This window comes from Triturus cristatus, chromosome 4_1 (genome assembly GCF_964204655.1).
Source record: "Triturus cristatus chromosome 4_1, aTriCri1.1, whole genome shotgun sequence".
NCBI classification, from domain to species: domain Eukaryota; kingdom Metazoa; phylum Chordata; class Amphibia; order Caudata; family Salamandridae; genus Triturus; species Triturus cristatus.
The window spans coordinates 845,653,749-845,679,328 of NC_140585.1; the positions used below are offsets into that span (position 1 = coordinate 845,653,749).

General features: G+C 42.6%; 1 protein-coding gene and 1 pseudogene across 1 annotated transcript in view; one reads left to right on the forward strand and one right to left on the reverse strand.

The window, feature by feature from the left end:
- The window catches only part of ITIH2 (inter-alpha-trypsin inhibitor heavy chain 2), a 242,179-nt gene that overhangs the window by 129,424 nt on the left and 87,175 nt on the right, over positions 1 to 25,580 (reverse strand). Inside the window, exons 10-12 of the mRNA XM_085653538.1 lie at positions 24,603 to 24,771; positions 7,044 to 7,169; positions 5,120 to 5,301 (exon numbers count right to left, since the gene is read on the reverse strand). Coding sequence (XP_085509664.1) covers positions 5,120 to 5,301; positions 7,044 to 7,169; positions 24,603 to 24,771 — 477 coding nt within the window. The remainder of the gene's footprint in view (positions 1 to 5,119; positions 5,302 to 7,043; positions 7,170 to 24,602; positions 24,772 to 25,580) is intronic.
- Positions 1,259 to 3,016, forward strand: LOC146855651 (18S ribosomal RNA; annotated as a pseudogene).

The window sequence follows — 25,580 nt, forward strand, 5'->3', positions numbered from 1 at the left end:
GAAAGCAGGCAGGGACACAGAGTAGACATCCCAGCTTCCCTGGACCCCTTATGAGGGCTCAGTCACTTCCTTAAGCCTAGAGCGAGCTCTAGGAGGTTAAGTGCATTTGTGCTGGTGGTTCCCTCTGTCCTCAGTGTCCACGGAATACAAGTAAGTGTGGTAACCTTCCTTTGGATTATTAGGGACAGGATACTCCAGACCCTCTTGTGGTCCAATGGTTCTCAGCCAGGTGCCGCCAGGACCTGGGCTGCTGGGGCCCCCAGGGGCTCAGGTTGATGCCTGCCGCCCGGACTTTCCCATTGGGCCTTTCCACTGAGCCTGCCTTACCTGAGCGCAGGCAGGGACAGGAAGCTGTCAACCCAGCTGTCCTGGAAGTCACAATGAGGTATCATTGGCTTCCTTAAGCCCAGGGAGGGCTCTCGAAGGTCAGTGTGTTGGTGCCGGTGGTCCTCTTTGTGCACACGGATTACAAGTAAGAGTGGTATCCTTGCTCCAGATTATTAGGGACATTGTACTCCGGACCAAATAGAGGTCCAGTAGTTCTCAGCCAGGTGCCTGCCTAGTCCCCCAGCGGCCTGGGTCCGCATCTGCTTCCAAACTCTGCCTGATGGGCTTTTCCTCTGAGCCTGCCTTCCTCGGAAGCAGGTAGGGACATGGAACCGACATCCTGGTGTAGGGCGGGCTGCCTGGGGAGGGCCCTTCCAGTGCCAAATACTCTGATCGATTGGGCATGCTTGTTTTGTTTTGGGATGGACTGATTGGCCAGACTCAGCTGTTGTTTCAAGCAAAGAGCTTCTACCCTGAAAGGGACCGTCTGACTCGAGGGTCTGCAATTGTGGAGACCCTACTCAGCAAAGTGAAGGCCAAGCTTCCTTGGCAGCATGTGTGTCCCCAGTGGTCTGATCAGATTGGAAGGGGGATTAGTGGCAGCAGGTCCCGGAAGCTGTCTAGAGGTCTGGGACCTGTGCGTCACACCAATGCCCTCCTCCACTTAGCATATTTTAGCAGCAGCTCAGAATGACAGTTCCATATAGTGTCCTTAGCCGCCCAGGCTGTCACCACTGTCTCCCTCAGGCTGCACCTTGGCCTGCCTCTTCCTCCTGCAGAGATGGCTGGGCCTGCTAATGCTCATGCAACGGCACTTGTCCCCAAGCAAGTCTACCTGGTGGGTGGGCTTTCCCAGCTGGCTACCGAGTGGTGTGAAGGTCGGTTAGGGGACGGGCATGCGGCCCCCAACAACCCGTCCAGCAGACGCGTCCACATGGTTGATCCTGCCAGTAGCATATCCTTGTCTCAAAGAATAAGCCATGCATGTGTAAGTAAACATAGCCAGTACAGTGAAACTGTGAATGGCTCATTAAATCAGTTATGGTTCCTTTGATCGCTCCATCTGTTACTTGGATAACTGTGGTAATTCTAGAGCTAATACATGCCGAAGAGCGCTGACCTCCCAGGACACATGCATTTATCAGACCAAGACCAATCCGGGCTTGTCCGGCTGCTTTGGTGACTCTAGATAACCTTGGGCTGATCGCACGTCACAGTGACGGCGATGATACATTCAGATGTCTGCCCTATCAACTTTCAATGGTACTTTCTGTGCCTGCCATAGTGACCATGGGTAACGGGAAATCAGGGTTATATTCCGCAGAGGGACCCTGAGAAAAGCTATCATATCCAAGGAAGGCAGCAGGCACACAAATTACCCACTCCTCACTTGGGGAGGTAGTGATGAAAAATAACAATACAGGACTCTTTTGAGGCCCTGTTATTGGAATGAGTACACTCTAAATCCTTTAACGAGGATCCATTGGAGGGCAAGTCTGGTGCCAGCAGCTGCAGTAATTCCAGCTCCAATAGTGCATATTAAAGTTGCTGCAGTTGAAAAGCTGGTAGTTGGATCTTGGGATAGAGCTGGCGGTCTGTCGCGAGGTGAGCTGTCCGCCTTTACCACCCCCTGCCTCTCGGTGCCTTCCTCGATGCTGTTGACTGCGTGCACTGGGGGTCCAAAGCATTTTTGTTTTTAGAAAATGAGGCTGTTCAAAGCAGGTCGATCGCCTGAATACTTTAGCTAGCAATAATGGTTTTCACAACTGGGGCCATGATTAAGAGTGAGGGCATTTGTATTGTGCAACTAGAGGTGAAATTCTTGGACCAGAGCAAGACGAACCAAAGTGAAAGCATTTGCCAAGAATGTTTTCATTAATCAAGAACGAAAGTCGGAGGTTCAAAGACGATCAGATACTGTCGTAGTTCCGACCATAAACGATGCTGACAAGTGATCTGGCAGTGTTAGCCCCATGACCAAATTTTGCAGCTCTCAGGAAACCAAATTCTTCGGGTTTGGGGGGAGCATAGTTGCAAAGCTGAAACTTAAAGACGGAAGGGCACCACCAGGAGTGGAGCATGTGGCTTAATTTGACTCAACACGGGAAACCTCACCCGAACACGGAAAGTATTGACAGATTGGTAGCTCTTTCTTGATTCTGTAGATTGCGGTGCATTGCCATTCTTAGTTGGTGGAGCAATTTGTCTGGTTAATTCCAATAACGAATGAGACCCCTCCATGTTAACTAGTTATGTGACCCCCAGCAGCTGACGTCCAACTTCTTAGAGGGACAAGTGGTGTTCAGCCAGACAAGTTCGAGCAATAACAGGTCTGTGATACCCTTAGATGTCTGGGGCTGCACACGCGCAATACTGAATGGATCTGCACATGTCTACCATTCGCAGAAAGGTGTGGGTAACCTGCTGAACCCCGTTGGGATTGCAATTAATTCCCATGAATTAGGGATTCCCAGTAAGTGTGGGTCAGCTTGCGTTGATTAAGTCCTTGCCCTTTGTACAAATTGCCCATCGCTACTAGCAATTGGATGGTTTAGTGTGGTCCTCGGATCAGCCCTGCTGAAGTCGGCAAAGGCCCTAGTGGAGTGCAGAGAAGACGATCAATCTTGACTTCAGAGAAAGTAAAAGTTGTAACAAGGTTTCCGTAGGTGAACCTGTGGAAGGATCATTAATGGTGGAGTGGCCTGAGTGACTGATGGTGCCAGCCTTTGAACCCTCTGCCTGCCTCCCGGATGGAACACACACTTGTAGGTGGTGGGCCCAGCCCTGCCCTTGCGCACTCTGGCTGGTGGAGCGGTTTGTGGCCACTGGGGTGCTTGAGCCAGGACCAGGCCTCAGGTTGTGCTTCTCCACCCGGGTAGAAACTCACTGACGTACACTTGAGAGACTGGTGGATGGGGGAGGTGGGTGTTTTCCCCTCCCTGTCACCCTCTGGGAGTGACACAGATGGAGATCCCTTCTGAGAGGAAACCCATGCTCATCCAGCACTAAACCGACATTGCAGTGTTTTCACAGGCTAGGACCAGCCCTGAAGGCCTGGATGAGAAGGAGCTGGAGGTCTTGGGGAACCCAGGCTCCACTCGGGGGGCATGCGGGAGGGGGAGACTCCTGGCTCTTCCCTTCTGGCGTCTCTGACCAGAGTACAGGGTGGGCCAATCCCAGCCTGTCGGCATGTCTCCGGCCACCGCCAAAGGCATGGATGAGCCCCGGTGGTGGATGGCTGATGTGAAGGTGGGGCAACCCTCCTTCATTGCCAGCTAACCGGTTTGTCCTGGTTTTGTGTGGCCAGGCTAAGGGTTTGAAGACTTGCGTGGTCCCACCCGGTCCTCTGGGAGGAGCCAGTGGTCGGCTGCCTGCCTCTGCTGCACTGGGAGCCCTCCTCGCCTGGTGGGAAAGGGGGGCTCCTGGGCCGAGCACTTTGAAACCCTCTGTCTGTGGGTGCCTGTGGACCCCCTCCACCGCACCTGGGGTGGGTCCCTCTGCCACCAGGCCAGCGAGAGTGACGCTGAGGAGGGAATATGGGCATGTGGGAGGCTGCCTCCACCATGTGCTAACTGGCACAAGGGCACCCCCCTCCCATCCCTGCACCGCCGGGTGAAGGGATGGGGGCATGATCCCTTACAGGGCGACCAGATGGCTGGACCAGGATCCTACTACTCCGGCACAAGTTGCTGGGAGGCAAGCAGCCCCAGGATGGAGCCTCCCGAGCATCTGGTTGCTGGGTCAACTTAAGCCATCCAGTCGCCATGCTAGATGGCTCCTTTCTGTAGCAGCTGCAATTAAACTTGGGGAGTTTAAAAAAGTGATAGAGGTGCTAGCAGCGACCCCGGTCCTTTGAAAACAGGCATCCAATTGCCCTGGCCTCTGGGCAAAGGCCCAATGGAATAAATGGCCAGTCTGACACTGCATGATATAGGACAAGACAGAAGTAAGAGACCTCTGTGATGTTTCGGAAATCTGAGGTACCTGACAGAACGATCCAGTTACTGGTAGTTTCCCTTATGTGATACAGACATGCATAGGTATACATGATTATGCTTGCTTGATCATAAACATTAGGTCTTAGTGTGTATAGACACACACACACATGCATGTACGCAAGAACATACACACACAAGCACATACACGTGCACTTTTGACACCAGAGAGCAAGCACAGATATTGGCACAGTTTGAACCATCCCATCTCCAACAAACCTAAAACGTGCTCAGTTTTTGCATAGAGTAAACTGCAGCCAAACCAGGTGTTGGCTTGTGTGCTGTGTTTCCACAGCCCACCCTTGCCTGGCATTAAAAGGGGCAAGGAGGGCTATGAATGTAAGCAGGGTATTGCCACATTGAAGGTTATGTGACCAAAGCACATTGTGACAACAGCGGTAAGCAATATTTTATACTTCTGTCTAATGTTAAGGAGTGAACTAAGGGCCTGATTACTCGTAATCCCCGTGGCAGTCCACTTGTCTGTAACGCCCTCTGACAGCTGCTTTCCCCCTACCGTCAACATGACGGTCTGAGCATAGCTGGCATGTCGGCGGTACTCCGGTGGTCTTTCCTTCAACAGACCGCCAAAGTTGTAATTTGGGAGGTGGACCACCAACTGTGCACGGGGATTTCAACACCATTTCAGCAGCGGTTCTCTTATTGCCAAACTCATAATCAGGCCCTAAGACTGGATGTTATCGGATTTAAAAAATCTCACAAAATAATTTCTATTGCAGAGTTAAAAATAAATGCTGAACATAGCTCTTAGAAGTTATGGACATATAGTAGTGCACCTTAAGTTGCTTGGAAGTATCCTGATTGCCATAGATTCTTTTCGCCATCCCATGGTTTTCCTGAGCGATGCGTTCTAGGAAATCGTAGTCCACGTCAAAGCCGATGCCGAGTGCATGTAGGGAGAAATCATCATGCATTTCCTTTTTCACATTCTTTTGGATTTTAGACAGTTTCAGCTCACCTGCCAGGGAGGAATTCAGGATGTGATTGAAGAGATATTTTAAAGCAAAGCAAGAGTACTATTCAGCCTCTTACATCAGCACAGCTCACAGTTTGCCAAATTTGTTGGCTGTGAACCACTAGGGGATTTATCAAGTATTTGTTTCTTAAAATGGTGAAATAATGTGTGTGTGTATTTATATGCATACATATATATATATATACACACACACACACACACACACACACACACACACACATATATATATATAATATATATATATATACATATAATATATATATATACCTTTTATAAGGTTGTGGATAATGTTAAAGTATATATTGACTGCAATTTTCAAAGTTAATTGCTAAATTCATAAGATTTGTAGATTATCTATTATTTATGATTTATTGATAATACTCATAATTGTTGAAACACTTTAATCACTAGACGTTTTTCAATGCTAATGTTGCTATGGGAGTACATTTTATTTTGAGTGTCAAATGTGGGATTTTAAAAAAAGTGGAAGGTTTAGACAGAAAAGGTTGACTTGAACCAGAACAAGGAGCATACTTCAAGTCTTAAAATCTCAGAGGCAAGCAGTGTTTAGATCTCTCTGTGTAATCCTAGTATCCTGGGAAAATAGGGGCCCAGACCTCACACCTGAGAATTTTCTCTGTTATTTTAAGGAGAATTGCAGATTTTGACTCGATTCCAGGTTGGGCATCTAAACCAGCAGGTGTCAATTTCTAACTCAGACGGATGACACAGATTCTGGGGTAAGGCTTACAAGGGACTGAGTCCATGTTATTTCTAGCACATAGTGATATGGGTCTGGGGGTGATTCTTTGGGGAGTTATAACATAAACATGTGTATTTGTAAAGTGCAGTTTCACCCCCCAATGGGGCATCTTGACACGCCAGGATTTGAACCTGTGATCATGAGGTCGAACACAGGCCCCTGCAGTGGATGCATTAGCCCACTTGGCCACCAGACCCCGTTCATGTGTATGTTCAGGCACATTTGACTCACATATGTTTGAAGTAGCAGAGGTAGAGGGAGCTGTCTGTCATAAAGAAATAATTTTGATGAGTGGTATAAGTGAAATGCATAATCAAGATAAAAGTACTGTGCCAGATAAAGTGAGGGTGACAGTTTTGAGTTAACGGTGTCTAATCTGATGCGCAGTCTTTCTATGTATGCCCCTGATAATATCATTACTAGAAAGAATGACATTTTCCCACCATACCCTTTTACCATGTCATGCTTTGTGTCTCTTCCTTCCACTTAACCCAAAGGTTTAGGGCTAGAATTGAATGTCTAGGGAAAAGTGTTATATTAATCCACTCACTTATATGACAAATTATATAGCACACGCTTTTCTAAATCATGAAGAATATTTTGTTATTTACTCTTACTGCATTCACAAATAATGCAATGTCAGTGTAGCACAACTCTTGACGATATCTTTAGTTTAACTTTCACATTTCTTTAAGTTCCAATAAAAAAAGATTGTTAAAATTAATTTATTCTGGTCTGCCTAATCCGTCCAAAGACGTAAAATTGAAATGCAGCCCGAACAGTGTGTGAGTTTGCAGCTATCAAAGGAATGCCAAACAACAGACTAAATCAATTAACATCACACCCCACAGGAAATTAAAAAGTATCAGTGTAGATACTCTGCATTGATACACGTATAACTGGAGGGCCTGTGATACTAGGAATCCCTTTTCTCTAGCTCAGGAGCTCATTTTCCACTTACCCACGGTGGGATCACCATCGGACACGAGAACTATCAAAGAGACTGAGTCTCGGTCCAACATTCCCCGGCCTTGGGCTTCCTTGAGGATAAATATGGCTCTAAGCAGTGCTTCGTTAATGTTGGTACCTGCAAGGAAAGAAATCCAAATCAGAAATACACCCCAAAAACTACCCTCAATGTGACGTTTGCTGATCACAGCACCCTTCATGAACAATGAATCTATGAATCGATTGTTTATTTTAAACAGCCCTTGGATCAGCCACTGCGTTAGCCAAGTGCCACAGTTGACAACACTGTGGAGATTTATTTGGAATGCATGGTTTCTGATATCATTTTGTGGCACTATGCAGTGTGTGACAGCCAAGGACTGTGAAGATCAAGCTAGGGGATCTCCGGTTAGACTACATCTGTATCAGAAGTTGTGGACCTCTAGAATGCCTGTGTAGATACTGAAGTCTTAAGTCTAGTATCAGTAGAAAATATAATACAATCGTCAGCTTGTAGGTCAAGCCTATCCAAACTCCCTTGATCTGTAAATAGTATTCTTTCTTTCAATTGAAGTAATTGATGAAGAAGGGTTCCATATATGTGGCCGACAGCAAGAGGGATTAGAGGCACACCTAACAATTACTGCTGCATAATTTATAAGAGGCTAGTGTTTCTTCATTGACTAACATTGATGCCACAGGAAAGCCATAATAAGGTTATAATCATCACAGGATAAATCTAAGGGAAAACTTCACATGTATCATAGCAGCACTTGGGTACTGCTGGTTGTCTCAGTGACACAATTTCTCAACATCCTGAAATTGCAGGACCAATGGGATTCTGTTATCGATTGCTAACGTGGGATATGATCATATGAATATGCAATAATCCCTAACATATTAGCTTGTACCTTCACACATAATTTATTCCATGATTAAGCGTGTATAGCAAAGAAGACAACGGACATTTTTGGGAAGAATGACATTTCAGAACTCTGCTACACAGGGGCAATTTAGCAAATAGCTATATTTCAGTTATCATTTTAAACAGAAATGACGCTAATGTCTCAACACAATGGGGCTTATTTTGATGTCGGCGGTATTGCTTCCGCCTGACACCGACTAGGTCCTGGGACTGACTGACACCCTGTTGGCGGTCCCGACGGACTCATTTCAATGCAACCGAACACTGTTCGATTGCATGCTCCCTTTCCTCAATGGGCGCACATGTTTCTCCCCATCTAATTGCTGCTCTGAATGTTTGGGGAGACTTCCTTCCTACAGATATCCCCCACAATCCTCTCTATTTAATATTTCCCTGGTAGAGATTGCTCTAGATTTAAAAGAAAACAGTTGCAGATGCTCCTTCCGTTACTGTTCAGACCTTCCTAAAGTATGTACTAAACCTGATGAAGTACATTTCCTTCTTTACCCCAGCACCAAGAAACCTATGGTGAACGTGCGCTTTATAAGTTTGTTATAACATTCATTTGCCTGATATGTCTGGTTCTCTAGTGGTTTACCTTAAATCGCTCATTTTACAGCTATTAGCGTCAGATTTTTTTCTTCCACCCATCTCCATATGACTTAGTAAATATAAGTTGGAACCGGCTATTGCCTCTGTTTTGCCCATAATTTATTGGACATTCAAAACGTCTAGTACCCTTTGATGGTCTCTTATTGTATGCAGTGCATACTCTTTTCCCTCGTATTTACCAAACAGTGAATTAGCGTTATCCGACTGCATATTGGATTCCATTGGCTCACCTAATCTTCATCTGCCAATTATTATAGATGTTCTAACAGCTGCACTAGCAACACTTCTGCACTGGCAACACTTATATGACAAACAATAGAGGTTTGTGGAAAAACGAAATGTGCAATGAGACCCTTGGATGAACATTTGATATAGTGTATGTTTTTTTTTTATCAGAGCTTCTAATCTGAATTAAGGAAGTTTCAGTAATATTATGTTGCACATCCTTTTCATCTCACATTTTTCTTTTGGATTTCAAGTTTGGTGAAAAGATGTGCATTTGAATGCAAATAAAGATAGTTGATTTATCGGATTTATATTCAGATAAGTTTCTGTAGTTTGCCTATTCTGTGAAATATGTTTTCATTACTACTGAAATGGAGTTGTTTTATCAAAACATTGAATCCAAAGTATCTCTGGTTATAAATATTGTTGCCAGGATATAAAAATGTCAAAAATATCATGGGACTTAATATCTGAAGTAAGGATATCATTTTTAGGCATTTAATTTTTTTTTTTTTAAAGTATAGTTGTATATCATATTATTTTATTTGATACAGTTGTATAAAATATCTACAACTACGAAGAGGCAAGGCCACATCTCATACTCTGAAAGGCAAGCAGCGGAGTGAAAAAGGGGGTCGCAATTCTTATAGGGTATACAGAGAGATGGCTCCAAAAATGCCCTCAGGAAAAAGCATAGCTGAGCAGGGACATGGCCACAATCAGCGGAAAAAGAGACAAACGGAAAGATTAAGGAAAGACTCCCTCAGCCGGGATTCCTCACTCAATTCAGTTATACTTTTGGACAACACGAATGAGAAGAAATCCCCCCTCCAAGTCATTGCAGTGAAAAAAGCAAGGACGGCCGAAAATAAAAGGAAAGAGGGAAAGAGAACTGGAGGAAACCCCCACAAAAAATATAAAAGTCAAAGCAGAATTATCTCGAATAGAGGAGAATAGTGCTCAAACAAATTCAACACCCTCCTCGGAAAAAATCAATTTAACAGGAATAACAGAAAGTAATTCTAAGAAGAAAGATACTCAACCCATTGGGGACAGAACAAAGGATAACAAAAAAAAGGAGATAGTGGAAGCTAAGTGGGCGTTCTCAAAAAAAGAAAAAAAGAGGTTAAGAAAAGCACGTAACAAAGGGAAAGCAGTCTAAAAAAACAAAATATGGCAATTATTCTCTTAACTCAAGAACGAAAGGCCACCCACCCAGGAGAACGCAAAGAAAATAGTATCAGAATAGTATCAGAACCTGTAAACCAACAGGCTGGAAGTCCAGAAACAGAACTTACAGGGAATGAGAGAACAACAAGTCCACTCTCCAAACCTAATTCCAAAAATCGATCAACTTTGACAATAATACATCAGGAGTTAGTCTCCGACAGGTAAATTACTAGGGCACACATGTATCTGGATTCCTCAAACCAAAGTCAGGCAGGAAAAGATACATCAGAGGCACATGTTTGAAGGAAGTCAGGGAGCAGGTTAACAACATACGAGGATCCGAACCAGGGATGTCCCCCCCTAACGGCAAGGCGAGGGTACATCGCCAGTCCAGGAGCAATGTTTAAATCGGCTAGTGGAAGATCTAAGGCCTCAAAAAGTCTTCCACCCCAGCTCAAAAGATGGACCACAATCTACAGTTCACAACAAACGGAAATCAGATAAATAAATTTGTGTTATTGCCTAATTACATCTCAAGAGGAAATTTCAACACTTTAAACAGAGGTACGATCCTAAAATTGATAAAGGAAACACAGGATATAGCCTACATTAAATCCACCAATCTGTTATCACTTGAATTCAAACCACATTCACTCATGAACAATAGAGAGGTAACAGTTACAAATTGGTCCTCATTGGAAATAGTAGACCATATAATGATACATCAGCAACAGTTCAAGGCCTGGGGGATAGAAGTACAAACAATTGGAGATCCCTTGTTATCCAGGTCCGTTACTTCCAACAAAATAAAGAGAGGGATACCTACCAAGGGGTGCCATTGGGGCGGTAACAAAAACAGAAAGATTTAGAAAATCTAATAATAACAAGGCCCCTAATCACGGTCCAACTTGGCGGGAGCGTTGCGGAACACAACACGACTAAGCAGGTGATTAATGACAAATGGATGGGGTTACACAACACCACACTTATATGCAATCCTGTCAAGAGTAAAAGTACACAAGAAAATCAATAACACTTTAACATTTTCTCTTGATTACACACGGGTTAGAAAATCTCTTAGAAAACTCTGATGTTTGGAATTCCTCCAAGAATATGACATTATTTTGGCTCAAGAAACTTGGAGTACAACTACACATCATATCATAGGCTATACCAATTATCATGAACCAGCAATAAAATAACCTAAATTCGACCACCCAAAGGGGAGTTTGTCCTCATATCTCTCAACCAAACTTGACTGGTCATGGGAAAATTTACCCATAGGGACAAATTGGGCTCTCGCAACGAAGTTGGAAAATCATAAGATAGACGCGACATCGGCAACATTCATTCTATTAAATGTCTACATCCATCCAAGAAGGGAGACAAAAGAGGAGCACATGAACATTTTGTTTAAAACGATAAAACAATGCAGAGGCAATATTGTCAAGCGCAGTTCATTAAGACAGGTGACTTCAATATAAATCTATGCAAAATCCCCGGGAACCAACACAAAAAGGGAAATAGATTTAGAAGTCAGTTTGAAACACTAGGTTTAAAGCATCTAAATGGAAACACAAAAGAGGATTCACCCGCATCAATCACCTTTTTAAGTGGGGAAAAAAGCTCAACTATCGAGCATATGCTAGTCAATGAAAATATAGCCCACCAGATGCATAAATTCTAAATTACTCCATGTACGGAGAGCGACCATTTTGCACAAACAGTGCACTAGGAACAAAGCGTAGACTGGTTGACAGCGGTTACAAAACTAATCTCCCTGCCCCATGCATGCAATTTAAAAAGCCTTTGATGGAGAGGATCAGGGATTCAGAAGGTGCTGGCCGAGTATACTTCCTAGCAGGGACGAAAGAAGAAAGAATAAAGGAAACAGGAAGCCAAGAAGCTTTACAAATAGTGAAGTGTGAGAGACTAAAAGCCAGGGTAAATTTAACAGGTGCCTTATTAGAACGATTTTCTCACAAAAAGAAGTTCCAGCCCCAAAATCCCCAATATTATAACCGGGCAAACAGTCATCATCCATGGTACAGCACCGAACTACGCAAGCAAAAACATCTAATATTGCGAGAAATCAGAACAGTCTCAAACCAATTAAAATGAGGAAAAAGACCAGATAGAAGCAAGCTTAAAAAATTAAGAACTCAATACAAGAAAAGCTGCTGTGAAGCAAAAATAAGCCACTGTGTCACAATATGGAACAAACTTCTCCTGGCGAGCAAACAACGAAACGGAAACAAATTCTTGCATCAGATAAACTCCCTGACATTTGGGAAAACTAGAAAACAAAATGCAGGGATTAATGAGGATACATGGGAGGCCCATATAAGAGCAATGTATAAAGAACCAGAGCTCAAATCAAAACCAGTTAATCAAAATATAAGAACCAACAGTAGGTGGAGCACCGTACAAGTAAAGCAGACACCCCTTGGGGTTACTAACTCGAACAACGAGCATATTGCCCTCCAGAGTAAAAACTTCTCAGAGGTAACAGAAATAGATCAACTAACAAAAATCATAAATAAATTAAAAACAGAGGGTGCAGCAGGCCCAAACGGAATTCCAAATACACTCTTTAAGGGAGAAGCAACGTATTGGGCTTATTACTTCACACCATTTTTCAACGAGCTGTTCTCGACAAATAGAATTCCTGAATCATGGAGGGGCAGTATTTTCTACACAATCTTCAAAGGCGGAAATCCAAAAAGGCCGACCAATTACAGACTCATCGCCCTAATAGATGTGGAAGCCAAGCTATATGTGGCCTGCCTGCTGGTCCACCTGAAAAAATGGTCAGATGACAACAATTGCATTCCAAGGACACAAACAGGGTTTAGGGCGGGTGCAGGCACCTTAACAAACTTAACGATACTAACGCTATTAGCAGAAAAAGCCAAACGTAAGAACAATCGTCTGTTTGCCTGCTCTGTGGACCTCAAGTCTGCTTTCGATAGTGTGCCCCGAAGACGATTATGGGAAAAAACTGGACAGTTGGGGTGTCCCAACAAAGTTATTGAATGCCATTGGAGAACGATATATAGGTACCTGGACACGGGTAAAAATAAGGGACGGCTCAAGCATAACAAAAAAAATAGAAACCCACAACGGATTAAAACAGGGGTGTGTGCTAGCCCCCTGCCTTTTCAACTTGTACTCATCTGACCTCGAAGATCCTCTCCGGAAAGCTAAGAGCCATCCACCATCGTTAGCCAACTAGGAAATTGGGTGCCTCTAGTATGCCAACGACATTGTGCTATTAAGCCAAACAGCAATTGGTTTACAAAGCGGAATGAGCGCATTAGCCAAGTACATGGATCTTGAATTAAATCTATTAAAAAAAAGTTAGTACGGCTAGTGGATGCCAAATACAAGAAATACACATGGCACCTGGATGGAAAAAAAGTAGAAGTAGTTGCCTTGTATAAATATCTCGGATTCAAGGTTGAACAAAAACTGAGTTACAAATCACAGCTCACACAATGCTGGCCAAAACCCAAAATCTAATATATGGCTTCAAACTACTAAGAAAGAAATTATGCTGTCAATCCCACCACAACCTACGTTATGCTCGCACAGCTAATGCCAACAGTGACCTATGGAACAGAAATAATGAGGGGACGTGAAATCCCAGCTTTGAACAAGATTCAAACAAAAGTCTACAAAAACATCTTCCACTTTCAGCAAAGTGCATCATCGGCCCAAGTCGATTGGAGTTTTGTCTGCCCAACCAAACATACCGGAGTAAAGGTGCATTCATCAAATTATGTGGGAGACTGCGTGCATCTGAAACCAGTTCCATTGACTACCTGTGCTGGAAAGAAATAGATAGCAAAAGACACACAATAGATGGACAGAATGCTGAACAAATCAAAATATTCACCCCCTGTCAAGAGATCTGGGTTAAATCCATCATTATTTTGCTCACCATGCCACCCCAGCTTAGACCTGGCCATATGCAAATCAGTCTTGACCCTGTGCCTTATGGGAACAGTCCAGCCCGAACTGCCAAGCCAGGTCCTCCCTGGACTGGAAACAAGCATCCTAGGACCGGTTTCGGGGTTTCACCCCTCTTCAGCCAAGATAGCTTGATTCCAGTGGCACAGTGAGCCCAGGACCCACGTCTGGGCATACCTGGCGCACTTAGAGCGAGAAAGCAAAAGACACACAAATGATGACGGAATGCAGAACAAATCACAACATTCACCCCCAATCAAGAGATCTGGGTTAAATCCATCGATTTTTTGCTCACCATGCCACCCCAGTTTAGACCTGGCCATATGCAAATCAGTCTTGACCCTGTGCCTCAAGGGAACAGTCCAGCCCGAACTGCCAAGCCAGGTCCTCCCTGGACCGGAAACAAGCATCCTAGGACCGGTTTTGGGGTTTCAACCCTCTTCAGCAAGGATAGCTTGATTCCAGTGGCACAGTGAGCCCAGGACCCACGTCTGGGCATACCTGGCAGACTTAGAGCGAGAAAGCAAAAGACACACAATTGATGGACGGAATGCAGAACAAATCAAAACATTTGCCCCCAGGTAAGAATTAGATAGGCAACAAGCAAATAAAACTCAAGGATACTGGGGTTGCTATCTAAACCAGGTGATAGAGTACCTGTGTCCTCAAGAAATTTGGAACTTCAGCATCTGGAAAAAGGCCTTTAACAAATTATTCAATACAACAATAAAACTTCTGTCACAATCAACAGATGAGAACATTTCACTACAAAGACGTCACGCCTGGACGGTGATCAGCTTATATGGCACAAGGAAGCCTCAGGAATACTTAACAGCTTATTTTGCATCGGCTTTAAAACATCAATTTATGAGATGAGATTATGTTTTGGCATGTGGGAAACAAAGGATCTCATCCCTTTATGGAAAGATCAAAGTCACAACCGAGATTGCAGACTGTGTGACTATAAATATGAATCTCTCCAACATATTTTCTGCGCATGTCCAAAGCTATTAAGAGAAAGGAAGTTATTATTAAAAGAAATATTCAACAACATAAACATTCGAGCAAGTAGAGAAGAGGTAATCACCTGGCTAGGTGGGACTTCAATCCCCCTAGTATGTTGGGGGAGTAAAATTCTTAAATCTGTATTTAAAGGAGGGAGGTCAAAATCTTGTGGAACCAAAAATAGATTCTTAGAATTACTGGAAAAGTGTAAAGATAACAAGCTGTTTTATACAAGGTTTTAATTATGATATGGTTTTCTCAATTTTAACAGAAATGTTACGTATGGTCCAATGAATGTAGAACCAGGAGTAATGGTTTTAAAATTCAATTAATGATTTTTTTTTATGACTGACTGATTCTTTTTTATTAGGATGTCTTTGTGCTGCAAAACATTTTGCTTGGTGTAATGTTTTTATTTTTCAAGGACCAAACTCTTGAAAAAAAGCTTGAAACAGTTGTATAAAATATCATTTTTTATTAGTTTGACAATATTAGTTATTTTAGTATTGTTAGTAATGTGTTATTATATTTGTGTTTACTTTGTTTTATTACTGTTTGTAATTTTTTTATATTTCTTAAATGTAATTAGACATCATTAATTTAGTAGCATTTTTGGGGGATTAGAGTGGGAAGATTTTTAAAATCGAAATTATTGTTTTTAATTTATAATCAGTTGTTTATGTAAGCTAATATTTTATTGATAATTATGTAACATATTTAATTAATTGATTGGTATTTTAATTATTTGTTGATTTTTATTAATAATTAATTGGTTGATTATTTTTTAGTTGAGTATTTAATTGTGTTTTGTAATTAATTTTATAGTTACATATTTTATGTTTTATTATTTTTTTTTTGTATTTTTTTTTCCCAATTTGCACATATAGTAATTCTTATCACCATACATTTTATAAAGTTCATTAAATTCATAACAGTATCCATTCAGTGCTTATTCAATGCAATTAAATTTCATTACATTACATTAGTACTTTATATTATGGCTTCTAATCATCAGTAAAGCAACATAATTAAATGATAATGAGAGTAAACCACATACACACCCTAAATTTTGCATATAACTCTTATTTTAAATGTATGCTATCCTTACCCTTTGTCCGCTTGCCTGGAATTAAAACAGATCTTCCTTCCACCTAGTAATGGGTTCCCATATTCTTAACCCTAACTGTCTTCTTCTCTTGCCTTTCCTTTCATATATAGGCTTTTCAAGATTGTATGCTGCCAATAGGTTAGCCAACCATATTTGCCAGCCTGGAGGATTCTTGTCCAGCCAGGCTCTAGCTATAGTTAGTCTGTAGACTGCCATGGCCATAAACATAAATTCCCTCTGCGAAGTATCAGTCTCAGGACTAATCCCCAAGAGTATCCACAGTGGCGTAAGTATGACTTGTATACCTAGGGACCTGTTCATAAATGTCTCTATATCTCTTATTAAAGTATAGAGTTGGGGGCAGGATGCAAAAATATGTACAATATCTGCTCCAAGCAAGTTGCAACGAGGGCAAGAAGTCCCTGAGGTGCCCCCCCATTTGGAAATTCTAGCAGGGGTGAAGTATAATGAGTATAGGGTCTTGTAGTGTTGTGATTGTAAGGGAGCAGAGCAGAGAATTGTATAGCCCAGATCCAGTGACTCCTGAAACCACTGTTCTTTTCCTCTTAGAGTCTCGACCCACTTTTTGCTGTATTTATCTATATCATCTGGTTTCCCTTTTACCAAACTTGCGTAAAAACTTCTGATTGTGCGGTCCCCCAGTGTCTTTATCTTCTCTAGGATTTCGTTCATTGCAAACCCTGCTGGCCCCCCCTTTTTATTATTCAAAAAGCTTCTTACTTGGAGGTATTTAAAGAGCCCTCGTCTATCTATACCAAATTTATTTATTAAGTCAGTGAACTGTAGCACTCCCTCAGAGCCCATGACATCGGCTAATTGAGCTATACCCTTATCGGCCCAACCCGCCATTGTCCTATCAGCGAAGATTGTAGCTGGAAAAGACTTGTTCCTATATAATTTAGTATATCTATTAATTCTTCCCAGACCAGCATTCTTCAGGAAGGCTTTCCATACTTTAATAGCTGCGCTGACCGTCTTGAACCTCGTTCTCTTATAGTACCCAAATTCAGTGCAGTTTAAAAAGCAGTTTTCCGCCTCGCCCCTTAGCACGGTTGCATAAATCTTGGTGGAGTTTGTGGTGACTCTTGAATCTATTCCACCCGCTCCTATCAGCCCCTGCATGTACTGCAGTGCTGCTGCCCAATAGTATAATCTAAAATCCGGTGCACCCCACCCGCCCCTCTCTCTAGGGAAAGAAATAAACCTGTAAGCCCTTCGTGTCTTTCCTTGGGCCCAGATAAATCTATTTAGTATTGCCTCCAGCGCGTTAAACCACCTGGCTTCGAAAGACAGAGGGATAGTTCTAAAGTAATAAAGGAATCTAGGAAGAATTAACATTTGTATTACATTAGTACATCCCACAAGGGATAAATGCAGGTTATTCAGCCTCTCCAAGTCTGTTTTTACCTTTCCTAGTAGTGGAACCATATTTTCCTCTACTAACTTCTCTAAATCAGCTGTAATCATAACTCCGAGGTATACTGCCGATCCAACCACCCTTGTGTCATTACAGTTAGAATACCTATTTTCAACTATCTGAGTCTTGGGTCTGTTCAGTTTATAACCCGATATTTGTCCGAATGCTTGTGCTGCCACTTCCACCTCCATAATAGCCAATATGGGATTAGGTGTCAAAATGACCACGTCATCGGCATATGCCAGCGTTTTGACCTCACTAGTATTACACTTCATAGGAGGAATATCATGGTTGCCTTCTAACTTTCTTAATAGAGGGTCTAGGTACAGAGCGAAGAGAAGGGGGGACGAGGGGCAGCCCTGCCTAGTCCCCCTGGTAATCTTAACTGGTAGCGAACATCCCCTGTTGACTCTAATTCTGGCTGTTGGTTCTTTGTATAATGTTTGGATGGCTTTTATAAATCCCCCTCCTATACCACACCATCTCATAACCGACCACAGGTAGTCCCAGGAGACCCTGTCAAACGCCTTCTCTGCGTCTAAAAAAAGCGCTGCCATTGGGTCTCCTAAGGTGCCCGCTGCATCAAACATTGTGATTACCTGTCTAACATGTTGCGTGGTTCCCTTTCCTGGAATAAAACTATGTTGTGCGGGGCTTACCAGGGATTCGATGATGCCAGCCAGCCTGCTTGCTAACATTTTTTAATACACTTTAGCATCTGCATTCATTAATGTGATTGGCCTATATGAGCCTGGTGCTGTCGAGGGCTTCCCTTTTTTTAAAATCACAATAATATCCGCCCCTCCCCATGACTCAGGAATGACTTCCCCTTTTTGTGCCTGCGACATAATACCATACATATCCATTTCCAACACCCTTTGAAATACTTTGTAAAATTCCACCGGGATCTGGTCCGTTCTGGCTGCCTTACCCGAGGGTAGAATAGACAGGGCTGCATTGACTTCTTCCAACTGAAATGGGGCGTCTAGCATCTCTTTTACATCCTCTGATATTAATGGGGGAGGGGTATCCTCAAGATAACTCTCTACCTCTTTTGTCCAATCTCCAGGAGCAGAATTATATAAATCCGTATAGAATTGCCTAAAAACTTCCCTCACGTTATCGGGTTCCGTGACTAGAATACCTTGGTTATTTGTGATCTCATTTATGTCTGTAAACGCTACCTTCTGTCTAGTCCGGACAGCTAGGATATGACACACCCTTTCGCTTAATTCATATGTATTTTCCTTTCTGGTGAGAAAGTTCTCTGCAGCTTTCTTAGTAATGGATTCTGTAATTTCTGCTCTAAGTGCTGCAATTTTAAGCAAATGTTGCTCCAGTGGTCGGTGGAGCTGTATATCTAGGGCCAGTAATTCTTCCTCCTTGAGTAAGTTCCTTGAAGCTTCTTCGGCCCTAAGTTTCTCCTTTTTTTGCCTCATTAATACAAAACTCAATGTCTCGCCCCTGACCCCAGCCTTAAAGGCGTCCCATACCACCCCCGGGGGTGCTGTTCCTCTATTTATGTCCCAGAAATTCCTGATCCAAACCTCCATAAACTCCCGATATATCTCATCTTTTAATAATCTTCTTTCAAAGGTCCATTGGGAACCCTTTCTTTGCGGCTTCCCTATTGTAACTGTTAGCACCAGTGGGTTATGATCGGAAACAGTGCGGGGGTATCTTTCAATCTGCGATCCGTGGATCAGGGACCTGGTAATTAAAAAATAGTCCAACCTAACCACAACCTTGTGAGGAGCTGAATAAAATGTACTGCCGTCTATGTATGGGTGCAACTTGATCCATGGATCGTCCAGGGAGTTATGCCAAACCATATCTGACAAAGCCCTTTTTGTTTTCTTCTTCCTCCCATTATAGTGGCCTCCTGGGTGTAGAAATGAACTAGTCAAATCGTGAATATTGAGGTCACCACAGCATACAATTGGCTCCGGCCACTGAGCCAGCTCTGTATCTAGATATTGAAAAACATCAGGATCGTCCTCTGTTGAGCCATAGATATTTACTAGCGTGAACCTTGCTCCCTTAAAAACTATCTCCATAATAACCCATCACCCCCACTGGTCTTCCCGTTTCCTTCTCACAATCCCATCTCCACTTCTCCCTAGTATTGCTACCACTCTCGTTCTTGTCCCCTGTTTGGAGTGTGCCAATAGCGAAAAACCGAGCTGTTCCAATAAATACCCCCTTGAACCTTCTACGTGTGTCTCCTGAAGGCAAACCAAATCTAACCGAAGTGTTTTAAGTAGAGCGGCAACTCTAATTCTTTTGTTAGGGTTGTTGATACCACAGACATTCATTGTGGCAATTCTACAAGCCATTACTTAAATCAGATGTCTTTGCCGTAATTACATCCATATCTGAAAGCGTGTATGTGGCCGCCCGAGGGCATCAGTGTTCTGCCAATAATACATCGAATTTACTTTGCTGTATACTATACTGTGCTGTGCTAGATTGTGTGAGCCAAAAAATTGAAGTCCATTTCCCCCCCCTTTCCCCCCTGACCCGCCCCAGCCTCCCCACCAGACCCCCCCCTTTTACAGGCAAATAGGTCAATCATGACCTATGTGTGGCTGCTTGTGAGTCATAGTTGTCGCCTCCCTCCCCCTTGAATCCAAATTTCTCTACCCTTAGTGATGCTCCCTCTTGGGATTTTTTTTTTTGTTTTTGTTTTTTGGCCCCCGCCCTCCCACTAGTGTATCTCATCCTTTCATTATTCCTTGGCTACCCCACTTTCTGTCCTTTTAATTCTTCTAAAAATTGGTTTGCTTTGATTTCTGAAAAAAACATTCTTACTTGACCCCTTGTGACTACTTTTAGTCTAGCAGGGAACAGTAGATATGCTTCTGAACCTAACTTTTGAAATGGAGTAATTAGTTGTCTTAGTTTCCATCTCCTCTCCACCGTCACATGACAAAAGTCGGGTCTCGCAAATAATGTGGAGCCGTTAAACGATCTTTTGGAATCCGGTCTGGCTTTATCAATAATCTCCTGTCTCAACAGGTAGTTCCCTACATACACCAGCATAGCCCTAGGTAAGCTCTCTTGACCAGTGGGTCCTTTTTTTCTAAGTGTAAGAGGGAATCTATGAGCCCTTTGGACTTTCGACTCCCATTGCCAGTGCACCTCTGGGAAAGCACCCTTAAGAAGATTTATTACAAACCCTCTCGCATCCTGCCCTTCCACCCCTTCAGCATGACCCAAGAGTCTAACATTGTTCCGTCGTTGGCGGTTCTCAAAGTCCTCCATCTTCCACTGCATATCTTCTACGACCTTCTCTTGAGTAGATTTGAAAGATCGCCATTCTGCCATATCGTCTTCTAGCCTTCCAGTCCTTTCTTCCACCTGTACTACTCTGTCCGCCACCTCTTCATACAATTTGTTCATTTTTTTGAGAGAGGACTGTATTTTTTTATTATCTTGTCTGGCCCTCCAGCTCACCGCCCTTGCCTCCCCTTGCATCTGCTTCAAAGTGCTAAATAGCAAATCAAATGATGATTGCTGGGGTGTATCTCCTGTTGGAACCTGGTTACCTTCCTGGTACATGCTTGATGTGGCTGAGTAGTCCCACAGAAGTTTTTTACTCGTACTCATTGGAGAATTTTGTCGTCCCGGTTTAAAAATCTTTTTCTGAGTACTTTTCTCATCTGACGAGGTAGACTCGGTATCGGAACCCCCATCTAGGCTACCTTCGCTGGAACCTAGTGATTCGGAATCTTCGTTCAAAGAAAACAAACGATCACCCTTCGGGGAGCCTGCCCCCCTGTTATCAGAGTTTTTAGGGCAAGCATCTGTGAATAGGTGATGTTGTAAAGTACTCTCCTCCCCCCCCCCATAAGTTGTTGTCGAGTGAGGGTTAGTCATCCCTGCTTCCACCTGCAACAAAGCTTCTAGCATGTCAGTATTTCCACTGTTTCCTGCATTCTCCGGCTTCTCTGCTCGCCCCTCTCGTTGCCTTGACACATCCCCAGACCTCACCTGCTTCCTTCTGTTGCCATCTACGATGTGCTGCTCGGTTTCCTGTACGCCTGACTGTGCGAGCGTCTCCTCCGTCAAGCCCATTAGCAAGGCTGGAGGTTGCTTGGCAACCACGTTGTCGGCGTTGTCGGCGTCCTCGCGGGTTTGGGAAGCGCCCGCTTCTGGCTTCTCCGAAGATGTGTGCTGGGCTACCGCTGCCGTACTGGTGGAAAACAACCCTGCCAAGGTAGATTGCCGGAATACTGGGTCTTTTGCGTTAGCGTCCTTTGTCCTAGCACCCTTTGTCTCGCCGTTTGCCTCGCTCGTACTCCGTCGATCATTTTGCCGAGGCGCTCCTTCTTCTGAAATCGCGGGGGTTGAACTGCTTTGCAGTTCTGTTCTCCTTTCTGTTGTCTTTTTCCGAGATGTTGGGGGGATCGGCTTCTTGTTTACAGGGGGGGGTTTTGAGTAGCTCCTGGGGGTGCAGCCTTATTATTCCCTTTAGCCCCGCGGTCCTTCGAGATAGCGCCGGATTCCTCTTGCCGCTGTGGGCGTACGGGCATCTTGGGCAGTATCGTTGAACCAGCAATAAGGTGATAGAGGGCTCTTAGTTTAAAGTTTAGTGAATGCAGGCCTGCGAGACTAGCCCAATGCTCGGATAGTGTATGGAACCACCTTTCGATCTCCTTGCCGTAAACAGCCCAGCTTTCCAGTTTCTTGGGGGGCCACTTCATCCCAATTTAGAGCATTATTCAAACCTTGTTAGGGAGAGGGATTGTGGCGACTGCTCTCTACGGCTCATCCGCGGCCATCTTGCCTGAATCCTATCCCTCCATATTTTATGTTTTAATAATATTTAGAAACTATAAATGCTATTTTTTTTATTATTCATTTAATAATTTGTCAGTGTATATTTTTAGTATAGGAGGGAAGTGTTTTAATTTAAATTGTATTATTTGTAAAATAAAATGTTTACTATTTTGCTTTTTAATTTTGTGAGCTTTATTTTTAATGAAATCATTATATGGTTAAGATTTTGGTCTAGATTCAAAATATAAGAGGAATAATAAATCTTCCCTCTACACAGTCCAACACTACCTTTGCTTATGTTGGAGTGGGAAGAGTACATCTGACTCCTCTAACGTCCAACACTTTCCCTACTATTGCTCAGATTGGAGTGGGAAGAGTAAATCGGAGACTCCAAAGTTTAACACTTTCCCTACTGTTGCCTACGTTGTAGCTTGAACAGTAAATCTAACCCCTCCAAAGTCCAACACTATCCCTACTTTATGTAGGAGTCTGAATGGTAAATCTGATTCCTCTAATGTCCAACACTTTTAATATTTTTGCTTATGGTGAAGCGGGACTAGTAAATCTGACCCCTCCAAAGTCCAACATCTTCCATATTGTTGCTTGCGTTGGAGTGGGAATAGTAGATCTAACCTGTCCAAAATCTAACACTTTTCCTACTTTCGCTAAAATTAGGGCGGGAAATAGTAAATCTAACCCATCGGAAGTACAGCGCTTTCTCTACGTTTTCTGACTTTGGAGAGGGAATAGTAAATCTAACCTCTCCAAAATTCAACACTTTCCCTATGTTTGCTCTTATTTTGTAGTGGGAAAAAAAATCTGACCCTTCCAAATAATAATACTTACTACACTATTGCGTATGTTGGAGCAGGAATAGTGAATCTAACACCTACAAAGTCCAACATTTCCCTTCTTTTGATTATGTTGAAGTGGAAATAGTAAGTCTAACCCCTCCAAAGTCCAACACTTTCAATATTTTTGCTTACGTTGGAGTGGGACTAGTAGATCCAACCGTTCCAAATTCCAACACTTTCCCTTTTGTTGCTTAGTTTGAATTGTTAACATTTTTTATTATTATTATTTTTAAAATGAACAATTAGTATTATTTTATTTTATATTTAATTTCTTTAAAATATAATTTAAAAACGTTATTTTTATATAATTTGCTATATGTTTGTTATAGATATGTATGTTTTTTTAAACTTCTATTGTTATTATTAATCATTGTAATGTAATTAATTGTTATTAATTGCTTAAATAATTGTTTATTTTTAAAAATACATATTTTATTTTAAAATTGTATTTTATAATATTCTATTATATACTATTTTTATGTAGTTTTAATTAATTGATTTTAAACTTTAGTATCTAAATTGAATTAAATATAATGCTATGTATAGAAAGTTCAATATACTTGCCTGTTTTTGGTGATATTCTGGTCAACAATATTTTTGTTGTGATATTTTTGTAGTTTACCTACAAAGTATGTAAGCACAATATTTTTGATCCTGATATTTTATATGCAATATTATATTTGCAATGTTTTTGTTCCCAATATTTTGTCATACATTCGCAATGGCTTTATCACTAGGGGTGGGGCCAAAGTCTGGGCAAAATCCGTCCAATCGCCACTTGGTGCAACTTATTCTTGCATACGGCTGCAGAATGGTAAGTAGGCAAGTGCAAGTGAGATTTGGCGTCCCCTAGTGTGATTTGCAATCGCTAAGAGGACATCTGGACGTTTTTTTTAATGTGGGTGGTCGCAATCGTTCGCAATCAGAGGGCTGCTGCTTGAGTTGATTTTTCAGCGTGGAATGTGATCTCAATACTAAATCACAGCATGAGCAGTGCAATGTGCCTATTTACGCCCGTTGGCTGAACGCTGTGGAATTTCACAGACTTTTTATGTAAGTCCGTGGAGTTGCGCTGAGTCAAATTCCATGAGTTCCACCCACCCCTATTTATAATATTGGATAATATTATGCATGCTTTTGGTTTGGACCGACCTGTTATATTATGGTTATCAATCTTTCTGCACCTGTTGAAATTGAAGCCTGAATGCACACTCCCTCCCATTAAATCCTTTTCACATTCTTCTAATGTACTTTTTAGGACAATTATAGTTACTTACATTTCAAGACACTACCATAAAAGAAACTAAAGAAAGGAGAATGATTTCTGTTGGTTTGTTTCAAGACCAATTTCAGAAGCAAAATCTTGAACGATTTAGAATCAAAATGATTCTGGCTTAGTTATTGCCTTCATTAGAACGATTTTGAGGAGAAGTGGGTAAGCTCGCCCCAGCTTGTGGCACAGTTTAGTTATAGCCGCTTACCGCCACCGGGCTGAATTTCACGGATGTACTTCTTGGCATCTTCAGTCTGGATTGAGGAGGCTTCCACCAATTCCTCTCGCCAGCATCGGACATTGTGATTGAAGTCTATGACACTAAATTGGTCATCAGTACCCAGGTCATCTAAGATAGTCTGCATAGCTTGAACTGTCTAGAACATAAGATAAAAGTAAAAGATATAAATTGCTTTCTGAGGACGAACATAGAAAACTCTTTGTACCACCTATAGTATGCCCCAAGAGTCTTTCTTAGGAAACTATTAAAAAATAAATACAGATTAAAATCTAGTGGCCAGTCAGTAGATTTATGTAAACATAGTAGAATTTGATTATTGTTACTTCATCCTGACTTAGCTTCCTATTTTGCTGTAAATAGGAATACTTTTGGTTTCTGCTTGAAAGTTACAAACATAATTCTCCTTTTCATATGATCACAGACAGCAGTGCAGATGATGAAGCCATAACTTGCAAAAGGTTGCCCTTATATTTGTGTATTACAAGAATGCAAAAGAAAAAGACTTTCACTGAACACAATGCTCCTTCTGTACTCAGAGCTTTACCTTTCAGGGACTGATTACGATCTCGTTCGGAAAGCATTCTAACCAATTCCGTTCCAGAATGCTTTCCGAACGATTCAGATCAGGGGAGTTCAACCGAGTGATTTTAATGCATTCGGATGCTTCCGGATACGATAAGGGCAGACTCCCATTGACTTCAATGGGAGCCTGTGTCCCAAACTAGAACACAGACTCTCATTGAAGAAAGGGGTGGCTGGGGAAAACCGTGCACCCTGTGGCACCCCATGGTGCCTGCCACACTGTGCATGGTTGGAAGGGGGGGTCCCTTGGGTACATCCACGGTCCCCATTCAGAAGGCCCCAGGTGAAGGGGGGCCTGCTACAGGCCCCCAAAGACAGATTCTGATAGTCGTTTTGTTTCGGGTTTACTGAATTGTCCGAAAC